The sequence below is a fragment of the Neolamprologus multifasciatus genome, chromosome 16, assembly GCF_963576455.1.
Source record: "Neolamprologus multifasciatus chromosome 16, fNeoMul1.2, whole genome shotgun sequence".
Classification (NCBI taxonomy): Eukaryota; Metazoa; Chordata; class Actinopteri; order Cichliformes; family Cichlidae; genus Neolamprologus; species Neolamprologus multifasciatus.
The window spans coordinates 7,077,704-7,091,360 of record NC_140454.1 but is presented as its reverse complement, the minus strand read 5'-3'; the positions used below and the strand labels follow the sequence as shown (position 1 = coordinate 7,091,360).

Below are 13,657 nucleotides of genomic sequence, written 5' to 3'. Positions count from 1 at the left end.
ATTACTAGTGTACTACTGGTGTAATGTTATTACTGTCACAGCATCAAGGTTCTAGTTTCAAACAGGCCTCAGGCAGGTTTGTTTGATTTGTTTGATTTCTTCACAAAGCTATGTATGTTTAACAATAAAACGGTTTATTTTGTTACTTGTAAATTGTGTCATAAACCACACAACATTTGTCCCTACTCAGTATACAATTTCTAAAAATAAAAGCTCAGAGAAGAAAGATTTAATTTTGTTTTCACAAAAGTACAGCTGGAAACGTTATACATTTTGCAAATTTATTTTGAAAGAAAAGTAAAAATTAACACTGTATAAAATTAACGGATGAAGAAAGCTCTCTGAACATAGTACATGTCAGCATTAGTTTAATTCATTTTGCTGGAATTTGTAAATGTTTTACTCTTGAGTTCTTGCGCTGTGCAGCAGTCTAAAAACCAGTATTTTAACTGTAACTATAACATTTAAACTATAACATTTATATTACAACAATCTTACAACATGATGTTACAATAGACATGCACCCTGGGCAATCATAAACAGTAAAAATTCACTGATTAATTCATTCAAAAAAAGGTGTAAAATATGTGGACCAAATCAATTTCATGAGTTTATAATATTTAATAAGTATATTTTCTGAAATGAGGAACTTATTGATGCATCAAAAAAATTTTGTTGGACAAAACAACCTTTTTAGATGTTTAGAAATTTCCTTCATTTTAAGCCCATATATTAATGGATTAAATAAAGGTTGATACAAAGTGTCCTGTAATGACACTATAAAGCGTGCAGTTTTAGGGAAATCTGATTCCACTCGAGATATGGTTACATCATAGACACCTAAACAGGAAAAGCTCATTAAAACCAGTATGTGGGGTAAACAGGTCTCTGCAGCTTTTTTCTTGATTTCTTTACGGCTGTGATAAGAGACTATAAATATCTTTGTGTATGTGAAAACTATAAAAAGAAGAGGAAGTATCACAAAATCAATATAACAAATTATACCAAATACAGTAACTAACCTTGATCTTACACACTGAAAAGTGTAAATTGTATTGTTACAAAATATTGATTTTAAATGAAAGGTACACAGTTTACTTTTAGCCATTCCTATTGCTTGGACTGCAATAAATGGTAAATGGCCTGTATTTATATAGTAAATACTAGTCCCTAAGGACCCCAAAGCGCTTTACATATCCAGTCATCCACCCATTCACACACTGGTGATGGCAAGCTACATTGTAGCCACAGCCACCCTGGGGCGCACTGACAGAGGCGAGGCTGCCGGACACTGGCGCCACCAGGCCCTCTGACCACCACCAGTAGGCAACGGGTGAAGTGTCTTGCCAAAGGACACAACGACCGAGACTGTCCAAGCCGGGGCTCGAACCGGCAACCTTCCGGTTACAAGGCGAACTCCCAACTCTTGAGCCACGATCGCCCCTGCAATACAGGTACAAGCCAAGCTATGACCAGGAAAATACTCACAGTGCTTTTTCTCATGATGGTTGGATATTGTAGAGGTTTGCATATAGCCATATATCTGTCATAGGCAATGGCTGCCAAGAGGACAAACTCTGAAGAACCCAGAGAATAAATTATGGAAAACTGAAAGAGACATGGTGAATATGATATGATTTGTTTTTCAGATAAAAAGTCAATCACGAGTTTTGGGTAAATAGTTGTAATGTAAAGAACGCAGTTCAGTAGCAAAGCTGCAGTGAAAATGTACATAGGTTCGTGGAGATTTTTATGAATACAAATGAGGTATAAAATTATACAGTTACTGCAAATTATTACAATATATACTTTGAACATAATAAAAAAAATAAACATATCTGTATTTGTTAATTTCCACATGTCCATCAAAAGTTATATAGGTAACATTTAACTCATCATCCATCGATGTCTTGAAAAAGCAGACATTGTATGACTAATCACATAACCAGAATAAATAAAAAATACTCCAAATACGATATAATGTAACCTGGCTTGCGTGCTGTTATAACTGAGAGCAAGGGCGTAGATTTGTCATGAACAGAAGGGACACGTCCCCACCAATATCCAGCGGTTATTGAATTGTCCCCACCAATAATTCGATCTCTTCGAATAAAGAAAAACAAACCCGATAGAAAGAAAAAAAGATCTGTTAACGTCTCATTCACCCAGAGGTGCAGAAAGAGTTAAATTACGTTCTCTACTGGACTCCTACGTCATGTGACAAATATGGCCAATGTGATTGGCTGTGCCTTTCAGGGAGCTCTGTTTAGTTTTAGCAGCAGCAAGCCTGCGCTGCGAGGACCTGCAAGGAGGAGAGAAGGATGGCAGCAACAAGGAAGAACCTGGATATAAGAAAGTATTTTTCAAAGAAACCTGTAAGTCACTTAAAGCCAATTTAACGCATAAAATGTGTCCGTCATAATAATGTTACAGGCTATGCTAGGCTTTGGCCCACATCAGTCTAAAATTGTATGTACCTATGAATAACGTGTTTTGGAAAATAACTGCACAGCAGGCAGCACTATTAGTTATCTCAGTCTCAGAGTAGCATTTCTAATTTTGATTGAAACTTTTTTTTTTTTAAACGGCAGCCTCTAGCAAGCCAGGATATTAGTTTACAGAGGCTGTTAAAGTTATATGTCTAAAGTTAAAATGTTGGTGACACAATAATTTCATCCTAATGGTACTGACATATTCATAGGGTTAATTTTTTAGACAAAATATAATAAGGTAGTCAGATTTTGCAAATATTCCACCTTGTAGTGCAGTTTGCACAGTTTTAAAATGCACTCACCCTACAAACATTACTGATAAGTCAAGATCTGCACAAATTCACAGAAACACTGAAGCAGCTACACAATTTATTCTTATTGTCATCTATGTCCTATTTGTCAGGTGACAGAAGAACCAACACAAAGCTCAAAGAGCAATGGTGACACAAGATCACAGGTGAAATTGGATGATGACCTGGTGGTTCATTACTGTATTTGAAGCACATGTGTGACTGCATGTATTTGGAATGTCTCACTGTTATTTGTCAGGTGACAGAGGCAGCTCTGCCATGTTGTAGCTCGGACAGAGGTGAAGAGGCGAGGTCACAGGTGACTGACTGATGATTTGGTGCTATAGGTTAACGAGAGGAGAAGGCATGTGTTTGGCTCCTTCACATAGTGGACATTGAGTTGTTGTGTGGGGCACCAGTAGTCCATGTCTGTTGTTGTAACAGTAGTTCATGTTTAGAATAAAAAATCCCAGCTCACTGACTTGATCGGGGCAATACTGCCTAAAATGTTGCATAATTTTGCTAAGAGATCTTTTACTTTGTGGTAATCTTAGATGAGTAGTTTTATGGACAAAACCCACCAGGTCATTCAGTGTTCCCTTAGTGCCAAAGTATAACAGATGTTGGTGCACTATAACTGAACTAATGTTGTTAAGTCCTTAAAGTCATATTCTTTTATTGTCATGACTGTATTTGAAGCTGTTTTTATTTTTGTATGATACCTGATTTATATGGAATATGGCTGAAGTAAACTAAAGTCTAAAATACTTAGTCATTTGTTTAATAGTAATTTAACATTATATGATTCACATATAAAACTATGAATTGTAATTTTAAATGGTTTAAAAGCACGTAGAATAGCATACATAGGCAAGTATATTTACTTATTTTATTTTATCAAGAAGCAAAGACAAAAAGGAAAAAAAAGAAACAGGGCAGGGTTCGGTGGCTGAATCATCCGTCCCCACCAATGCCAAAACCAAATCTACGCCCTTGATTGAGAGTCTGTTTAATGTGTAACACACTCTATGAATATATGAATCAGCAAAACCTACACAGTGTGATAGGCACTGGACACTCACTGCTTAATAGCCAGCTCTGACATGACTTGTGTAAATTAAAAATAGCAGAGTACTCTGTCATAAGTTTACCTAATTCTTAAATAGCCAGGCAGATGGTGATCACAGGCAAAGCCTGAAGACAGTACTCTTTTGGCACCACCACCTGAGTGTCCACATCACACTCCATTCCAGATTCTGGGGAATCTTTTCTTTGTATTTCAGTAAAATACCATCACTGAGTATGTATGACACGGCTGGGTCATATGCATTTTTTTTCTGGGCAGCAGACAAACAGGTAATCATAGTTGCGTTTGAGAGCTTTAATGAGCTGCACTCTATAGCCAAACACAAATGATTGGTATCAGTGGCACTATTTTATTCCCCACATCAACAAATCTGAGCCATAGGAAATCTGGTCAGAAAAGGCACTGCACCACATTGTGTCATAGGTATCTCTTAAAATAGTGATGGGAACTTGGTCCACCACACAGATAATACCTTCAGAAAATGAAAGGCTTGAATACCTAAAAAAAACACTCTTATGAGTCAGGACAGCAGCTTTTGCGAGAGACTCATCCTCAAGCCATAACACACTCAAGTTGTTTTTGCAGGCCTTTCTTTAAAAGTCATTACATGCCACTGCTATACACTATCACGGCCACTTGGTAGTGTATCTCAGTCAGTGGTGATGCATTTTCTCATGTTGAGAAAGAAATCAAGCTAAAAAGTAGGTAAGGAAATCAGACCCTACTGCTTGATAAATGGTTATTCAGATGTACTGTCTCTGGCCTGCAGATATAATTTTTGAAGCATTTAGATGAGAATGTATAAACCTCTTAATCTATTTAGTCTTCATTACTTATTTAGTCTCCATTCACAACACATATGCAAAACAAATGTATAAACTGCAAGTTAATGTCCTTTCTGGGCGATCGTGGCTCAAGAGTTGGGCGTTCATCTTGTAATCAGAAGGTTGCTAGTTCCAGCCCCAACAGTCTTGGTCGTTGTGTCCTTTGGCAAGACACTTCACCCGTTGCCTACTGGTGGTGGTCAGAGGGCCCGGTGGCGCCAGTGTCCGGCAGCCTCGCCTCTGTCAGTGCGCCCCAGGGCGGCTGTGGCTACAATGTAGCTTGCCATCACCAGTGTGTGAATGTGTGTGTGAATGTGTGCTCCTTAGGACCAAGTAAAGCGCTATACAAATACAGACCATTTACCATTTACATTCCCCTGTTCTACTAGTGTAGTACTGGTGTACCGTAAACACTGTCATAGCATCAAGGTTCTGATTTGAAACATGCTTGTGGCCTCTGTTGACTGTCAGTCAAAAATAATACAAGTTTATCTAAATTAACTGTTTATCCTAACTGTCTGAAGTATTGGGTGTGAGTGTTAAATGCCAAATTTTTAACTTGTACAATTTGTAGTCACATGAAAAATGCTTTTCCTCATTTTGCCTACTTAGGGTTATAAGTCTAAAATGAATCTGGAAAGCCTTTTTTTCACAAGAACAGAGAGCTGAAAACTCCAAACATTTTACTCATTTACTTTGAATTATACATGACAATTAACACTATATATGATTAACTGATGAAGAAAATTTTCTTGAAGATTTAACATAGTACCTGCCAGCATGAATATAATTTTTAGTAAAGTTTCCCCTCTAGCGTTTATGTAAGTATATAAAAAAATAATTGTAAAAAAATAAGTACTATGATCGTAAAACAGATTTAAACTATGGCATTTTTACAACGAACATGCACCCAGAAAAATGTTATCAGCTATTAACAGGTTAAAATTTTACAAATTAAATTTATGACATTTTAGAGGATATTGTAGAGGCTTACAAATAGCCACATATCTGTCATAGGCCATGGCTGCCAAGAGAAAGAACTCAGAACAACCTAGAGAATAAATTATGGAAAACTGAAAGAGACATGCTGAATATGATATGATTTGTTTTTCAGATAAAAAGTCAATCAGGAGTTTTGGGTAAATAGTTGTGGCGTAAAAAACAACGTTCAGGAGCAATTCTGCAATAAAAGTGTACATAGGTTCATGGAGATTTTTATGGATCAAAATGAGGTATATAATAATAGAGTTACTGCAAGTTATTAGAATATATAATGTTAAAATAATAAAAAAAATAAAAATATCTGTATTTGTTCATTTCCACATGTCCATCAAAAGTTATATAGGTAACATTTAATTCTTCATTCATTGATGTTTTAAAAAACTACAAAATGTTTCATTAAACAAATTGCGCAAGGTGAATAAATGGAAAATATTGAAGGAAAATATGGAGGTTATGTTTTTCCAGCCAGGAATAACCTAAGATGAGGGGTTTGTCAGGAGAGAAGAAGGTGAAGAAAGAGATGGATTCGCAGTGGCAGACGAGACTAAACAAATGGGCTCAGTCCGCTGCATAATATTGGCAAACACCAGCTTGTGCAGTGGTAGGAATGGAAGGTTCCATGGAGTCAGAGGCCTACATGGTTGAGTAATTTGTAATCAATGAGGTTCTGTTCGGCACGGGATCAAGGAGAGCAGAAACAAACCCAAGCACAGAAATTCTCTCTCTCCTCTGGAGTCAAGCACAAATGCTCAATTTGCATGTGCTGCAGCTCCGAAGAGGAACAGGAGGACACTGAAACTGAAACAATAGCTGGAGATGAGATAAAGAATTCTCCCAAGGTCTTAGAACTCTTTTCTGCCTCCCTGCCTCCCAGCCAGTTGTTGATTGTGATGGGAGAGAGATTAGCTCCTCAAATATAAAGCCTGGAGAAATACTGTGTAAAGCTTAATCTGGCCAGCCTGCCTCAGTGGCATTGGTGTGAAACTCAACTAAAAACTCACCTACTCAGAAGTTTCCCTGGTGGAGATTAGGCAATTTTCTTGGCTGAACTGAATCTCAGACACAGGATGAGCAAATGCGCTTCAGGAAAACATCATATGGAGAGGTAGAAATGAACAAAACCTTAACAAGCCTCGGCCCATGACAGTGCTCTTTCCCTTAATAAATTGCTTACATGGAACAGCTTAGTGGCATCACTAGGGAAACATTCTCCTGACTTACAGGAGAATGTTCCGGGTGTGTGAAAAACAGTGTCACATAATACTGTGCCAGAAACCATGAAGTTTGCATTGGGAAATAACTGGGTGGTAGCTTTACGTGAGACAGACTGGGATTGGGCCATAGCTGGTGGATCCTATGCAGAGGCAAGGGGTTACACTAGAATACATCTCTTGAACTAAAGCGGATAGTTCCTCCTGCTTATCAATGATAGTTTGCCATTTCTTATCTAGGACCTGGAGAGCCAGTTTAAAAATTATGGTGTGTGTTGGGTCCGCTTGGTTTATTCCTTGCCAGATTATATTATCAAGGCTGTGAAGCCAAGTGTGGAGGTTGGACCCAAAAGCAGACAAAATAGACTGAAAATTCCAAACAGTGAAACGTTTATTGAATACAGTGATCTCAGGAATAGGGGATAGGGGCAGGGACACAGGGACACAGACACAGGGAGACAAAGCTTAGCACAGGAAAGGTTAGGAAGATTACATAATGAACATGGAAAAAAGTTTTAATTAGTTTTAATTAGTTGCTTTATGCCTTGTCAACACAACGGTATGTTGCTATTTTTTTATTTTTTTATTTTTTGCCTGTCCCGTTCAGCACTGAAGCAATCAGAATTGTTGTCTGAAGGCCAAGAAAGATGCCCAATGGATATATTATTATTATTATTTTTTTTTTTTTTTGCCTGTACCGTTTGGTTATGGATATATTTTTCCAAGTGGATCATTATGGCTTTGCCAAACTGGTCAACTTGATATTTATTTATTTTAACTTTTAGTTATTACAACTTTTTGATAGAGGGTGTGGGGAGTGTTACGGGTTCAAATATTGAGGGTGAGCACAAAAACAACAATGGTCCAGAAGAGTTAAATCAAACGGTGATTTTTAATGAACACACGCGTGGAGAGATGAACACTGCACACACCAGCATCGATCTCCGCCCAATGATACACAAGCAGTTGTTTTTATAACATCAGGGTATTATTTATGACGCCCCCTCATGCGTCAAAGCAGATACAATACATGCATAAGTTTCAAAACCACAAATGTTCTGTTGATGACTTTTGACACATTTAAAAGGACATCTTCTCCGTCTCGAGGCCAGGTGCTTCCTATTAATCTTCTAGCTCTCGCTTATCTCCTGGAACAAACTGTCCCTTAGGCAAACACAATTTTGCAGTCACAAACTTTTGCAAACTATTATTTGAACTCTTACCTAAACTTGAGTCTAACTACTGTTTGTGTGTGTGTATGTCTCGACCTCAAAATGCACTCGGCCTCACCTCGCCCGTTGACGCTTCTGACCTTTTACCAGACAGAAGCTCTCTGTGATAGGTGTAATAATCTTAACTAAGAACATGTGTAATCTATTGAATAAATGCTTTGATGAAATAGCAATTAATGTAATGGTAATGATGATGGTTATGAATAGTAGCAGTAAAATATTTCCCTGATCTCCACAGGGGCCATAGCCCGCAACACCAGGAGGGTGTGCTCCAACAATAGGGGGATCACACTCCTTAGCCTCCCCAGGAAACTCATCCCGGTCGCAGACCAGCTCTTTACCCTCTTCAGATGATGTGGTTCTGTTTGCTTTATCAGGTAATGGCCTCCAGCTTGCACTGGAGCGGTTTGCAGCCAACCGTGAAGCATCAATAGTGAGAATCAGGAAATCTAAATGATACTTAAACATAAACAATGAATGTCAAAATATAAGAAAACTCAAAAACACTGGACAGGACAGGACAGTTTCTCCAAATACTTTTTGGCTCTGTGAAAATAGTGCACTGTGTAAAAACAATGGGTGTAATTAACAAACAGCACAATACTCATTTACCCTCTGGGATAATATCTGATGATCGCATGGCCAATTTAAGATGAACCAGTAGAAAGCAGGAACCTCGCTGATTCTCCGCTGTCAGTAACTTTGACAGTTTGATTAACTCCACCAAAATAATAGATTGAATGAGGCATCACACTAAGATTTTTTAGATATTGTATCATTATGTGATAATGACACTTTTAAACTAAGCAGAATAATATAAAAGCAAAATTGTTCCTATTCACGTTTAGTGTTATATTTGAGTGTACTGAGTGTCATCTCAATACATATTCGGGATTAAAGTATTCATTTTAGTTGGCTATTGCAGAGCACAGTCAGCTAGTAATGGTTGTTGCTGGGTATGGGGGAGGGTTAGGGTTAGCACCAGAGGCAGAGGCAGACACTTGATACACCCGGGGTAGTATGCATGTGGGATTGGTGGTGGTGGTGGTGGTGGTGGTGGTGGGGGGGGGGGGGGTTAGAAATGACTGAAAGAATAATAGGCTCTGTTTTGAGTTTTGTTCAAAAGTTATGCTAAAGTTATACAGGCTTGTTGCGCAAACAAGCCTGCATGGCTTAATAAATATAGAATTTGAAAAATAACAAACCTAAAAAGAAACACTAGGTACGAGATACATGAGTACCTATGATACGGTGATACTTTTGGTAAACAACCATTTGACTAACATGTCTGTCTCACCTGCCCTCTTTCCCTCTCTGTTCCTCTCTCTCCCTCTTTGTGCTGACAATCAAGCCAAACACCAACATCATCAAATATACAGTTGAAACCAGATATTTACATACTCTTCAGATAAAAACACAAACACTTTTTAATTGTAACATCAAATCGGACTAAATGTTTATTTTTTTTAAGTTGATAAATATAAAAAACACATTTGTTAACTTTAAGAGTAAAGAGAGAAACTATGTGTATTTCTTAATTGTACATGGCACCAAATTGTATTCAAAACTGAGCCACACTTATGGAGCTCCACAAGTCTTTTCCTGGTGTTTTGGTTGATATCTCTTGAATTTTCCCACGTCAAAGAAAGAGGCTCAGTGTTTTGCCTTATATGCATCCACGGGTGTGCCACCAATTTACTCACATGGACTCTACTAATCTATCAGGAGCTTCTTCAGCTCAGAATGGAATCGTCTGGAGTTTTCTTATTAATTAACAATAAACTTAGTGTATATGTACTCCTAAATTTGATGAAAGTGATAATAAATAGACAGCTCTGTCTCTCTTTATTCTGACATTTAACTAATTCAAAAGATATTTCAATATTTATTCATCCAAAACTAAACAAGTTTACTCTAAATTGATATTGTACATTAAAAAATGTTCTTGTGTTTTCCATAAAGTGTATGTAAATATCTGGTTTCAACTGTGAATATTCTGCTGTGTATTGAAATTCCTCTTGTTTTAGAAATATACTGAACAACATACAAAGCATAATATATAAAATAACATCTACCTGAGTGTTTTCTTTGAAAGAAGTCCCTTATGTCCATTCTTGTATTCTGAAACCGATTTCTTTAGCCGTGGAGGGTAACAACTGAAAATATGAAATAAACACACATGTAAGCTAAGACTCTCTAAAGAAACAGCATTGTTGTTGTTCGGCTTTTCATTTCGCCATTTGTTGATTCACTTGAAGAACAAGTAATGTTCCATCCTTGCAGGAGTCCACTCTGCAGGTGGGGGAGAGACATAGGAGAGGTGGAGAATAAACTTAACCTGGGTGTCTGTTGTCTTGTGTAGTCTGGGAGATGATTGAATGTTGGGGTGGGTACAGTTTCCTCTGCGGTGGGGTAGGGTGGGCTGCCCTGGGTCCTGTGGGGCTTGGCGGTGCTGCTGCCGTAGGCCCCGGTCTGGATGGGCCTGGGCTCCCTTGCCTTGATGGATACCAGAGGACGGGGGTGCCTACTGGGGTCAGCGGGGGAGCTGGCCCTAGGGAGGGGCATCCTCCCCTCCCTTCTTTTCCTCCCCATCCCTGGCTACCTCCCTCTTCCCGCTCCACCACACCCACCCACACAGGTAGGGCCTTGGGGTGCGGGTGTGTCACCAGGGTGCAGGGGAGACATTCCCCCCCCCCCCCCCCCCCATGTCCTCTTCTGGCCACCTGTGCCTCAATTTTATCTCATTTTATCTCACAACTTAGACATCCACATTACTTACACTCTCAAAACACACACATATATATATAGGGCCTTGAGGGTGGGCACGTTAACGGCGTCCTGTAGACGGTCTGTGTATTCAAACCTACCTCTGGCGCTGGTGCCCACCTCTCAATTTTAAATCCATGTAGACATTGAGGGTTCGCGGGAGGGGCCGTGCTAACACCTGCTGCTCTCTGGCAGCAGCACCATGCTCTCCCTTGTTTTAAATGCACTTTAGAGCAACACGCAGCAACACTACACTTGAGCGGGAGGAGGGAGGTATGGGGTCTTAACACACCCCCGTTCTCTACTAGCCATCGGGGCGGGGGGGCTGGGAGGAGATGCTGGCTGTCTGATTGGCCTCCCTGCTGCTGCGGAGCCTGGGACGGTCTGCTTGCCTCCACCCCGGAGGGAAGGGTAACATCTCTTGGGTCTGGGTGCCGTTTCCCCCTCTGGGGGTGAGGGTATCTGGACCCGGGGTATAGAGTATGTTTGGGCAGTGTGATTGTGTGTACATGTCCATTTACGTCTATCCCTACGTTGGGTGAGTGCTGAGTGTTTGTATATGTATGCATGAGGGTGGGAATGCATGTCTGTGTCTGTGTGTGCCTGTTTGTCTGTGTCTATATGTCAGGTCGGGTCTTAGACTCCACCTCTCTGGGAACTCCCAGGCCCCCCAAGTGTGGAGGCCTATCTCCCCTCACCACACTCCCTGCCGGTGACTGATGCCCTCAGGGGTCGGTGCATTGGTGGTTCTTGGTGTCCGGGGGTGGGCGCTCAGGTATGTACCAGCTCACTCCCGGTGGCTACTTGGCGGGGCCTGGCGCCTGTTGCTCGGTCAGGCCTCTTCCGGGGCGCGGGGGACCCTCGGGCCTCCAGCCTCTGGGCCTGCGGCTCGGTTCACTCTGGCACAGCTGGCTGCCGGCAGAGCCAGTCCACTCTGCTGGCTACTGAGGGGTCACCCAGTAGCCAGCTTCTGCCCGGTGGCTACTGGGTGACCCCTCGTCTGGGGATCCTCAGCCCTTCCCATGAAGGTGGCACGGATGCCCCTCCGGTGGTCCTCCTTGGGCTCTTGCACTCTGGGGCCTCTGGATGTCTGGGGCCTGGATCTCCTCCATCCCTGCTTCATGCCCTGGGGGACAGGGCTATGGCTCTCTACATCCTCTTGCAGATCATTACATGGGGAAACCATTTGAATACAAGTGCGCCGATCCACACAGGTGTGCACACTGGTGTTCACTGTTCGTAGACTTAAATCACACCTTTCTTGGCTGCTACTTCAAAGCACATTGTGCGCTGTCTGTCCTGCGTGCTGCACAACAACATTCAATATTTAGCATTTACTGCTGTTTACACTTAGCTAGATTAATGCGATGGTGTTGTGTTTAGTATGTTGCTTTGGTTTTTTTTGCTTGTTTTCTATTCTTTTTCTCTCAACAGGTGATCCCGGAGATATTTCCCCCCCCCCCCCCCTTTCTCACTGTCCCTCTCCCCTTCTGTTTTTCTTTTCCTTCCTCTTTCTTTCTCCCTTTCCTATCCCTCACTCATGTCTGTCCCGTCTGTACCAACTGAAAATAAAATAAAATAAATAATAAAAACAAAGGTCGATCAAATGGACCAATACGGCAATGCCATGATGATCCATTTGGCAAAATAAATCCATTGGGTATCCTTGTTGGTCTTCAGACAACAATTCTGACGGCTAAAGAACCAAATGTGACAAGGAAGAAAAAAAAGAAGAAGAAGTAATGTAATATGGGTCAAGTGATCAGTTTGATATCAATCTTTCGTGATACACCGTCATATTTACATTATTTGTACAGTATGAATGATTTGCTTTGGTACCTGGTCAAACTTCAGTCCTCCTCTGTCTGCCTGTCTCCACTTCTCCAACAGCAAACTCGCAGGCAGCAGCTCCCCTCGCTCAGGCGCTTAGTGTCTGAGCTCGGATCATACGAATATTAGGGGGGATTTACACACATTCGTAAATTCCCACAGTGTGATGATGTGAGATGAGAGATAGCCTTTATTTGTCAGTTGCAGGTCTTTTGCCCACAACCGAGATGACAGACCTTGCCGACCGTACATACAATACACAAACATCACATTGGGGAGACAGGTCAGGCTAGGTAGCAAGGAAAAAAAACATCGAAATGTGTAACACAAAAGGATAATACAGGAATGCACAGATATCAACACACCATAACACAATAAACACAGACAAGCAACACGGGAAAGTGTTCCAGTGTGTACATCTGATCTGGGACCGCTGCAATCTTCGACTGCGCCTCCAGCTGACCCGATGTCCACATCAGAGGGGACGTAAGCGTTGGAGGTGGCTTTGGATCCGGGGTAGGGAGGGTGATGCGTCAGTGAGTGCTTATCAGTATCAGTATATGTATGTGTGTGCGTGTCCATAATTCAGCTGAGACAGTGTCCTTCGCCCTGCCACGCCCTGCCAGTGTGCACTATGTGCTTCGAATATTGTGTGTAGTTTTTGTTTTATACAGTTGTCAGCCAGGCATCTAACTATGAAAAAATTACACTCCAAAAGACCACGAGCTTCTGAAAAAACAACCCGGGCTTAAGCCCAGTAGGTGAAGGTGGAGGTAAAGCAGGACAACCACAGAGATGAGTTGACTGTCAGAGGCCATTAGAAAATAATTTGTAACCTTCACCAAAGCTGTTTCTGTCTTGTGATGAGCTCTGAAACATGGCTGAAACTGTTCAAATAAACAATTTCTCTGACGATGAACAGT

General features: G+C 40.9%; 2 protein-coding genes across 2 annotated transcripts in view; both read right to left on the bottom strand.

The window, feature by feature from the left end:
• Nucleotides 1-661: 661 nt before the first annotated feature.
• LOC146500162 (olfactory receptor 4N2-like) lies at nucleotides 662-1,833 on the bottom strand. The gene is made up of 2 exons (XM_085136695.1): nucleotides 1,445-1,833; nucleotides 662-1,130 (listed from the first exon to the last, which is right to left on the bottom strand). Exons 1-2 carry the CDS (start codon nucleotides 1,816-1,818, stop codon nucleotides 662-664), a joined length of 843 nt encoding a protein of 280 aa, XP_084992821.1. The 5' UTR covers nucleotides 1,819-1,833.
• A 10,814-nt stretch (nucleotides 1,834-12,647) lies between these two features.
• LOC146500152 (uncharacterized) overlaps nucleotides 12,648-13,657 on the bottom strand; it is an 88,580-nt gene continuing 87,570 nt past the window's right edge. The window contains exon 2 of the mRNA XM_085134859.1: nucleotides 12,648-13,353. The gene's annotated coding sequence lies outside the window, so the exon portion shown is untranslated. The remainder of the gene's footprint in view (nucleotides 13,354-13,657) is intronic.

What these genes read in the sequence shown, in the direction of transcription:
- LOC146500162 (XM_085136695.1), bottom strand. Translation starts at nt 1,818, where the DNA reads ATGTTCAAAGTATATATTGTAATAATTTGCAGTAACTGTATAATTTTA. An exon ending in TGGCTTGTACCTGTATTGCA is followed by an intron (nt 1,131 to 1,444) that starts GGGGCGATCGTG and finishes CCATTTACCATT; the next exon opens with TATTGCAGTCCAAGCAATAG.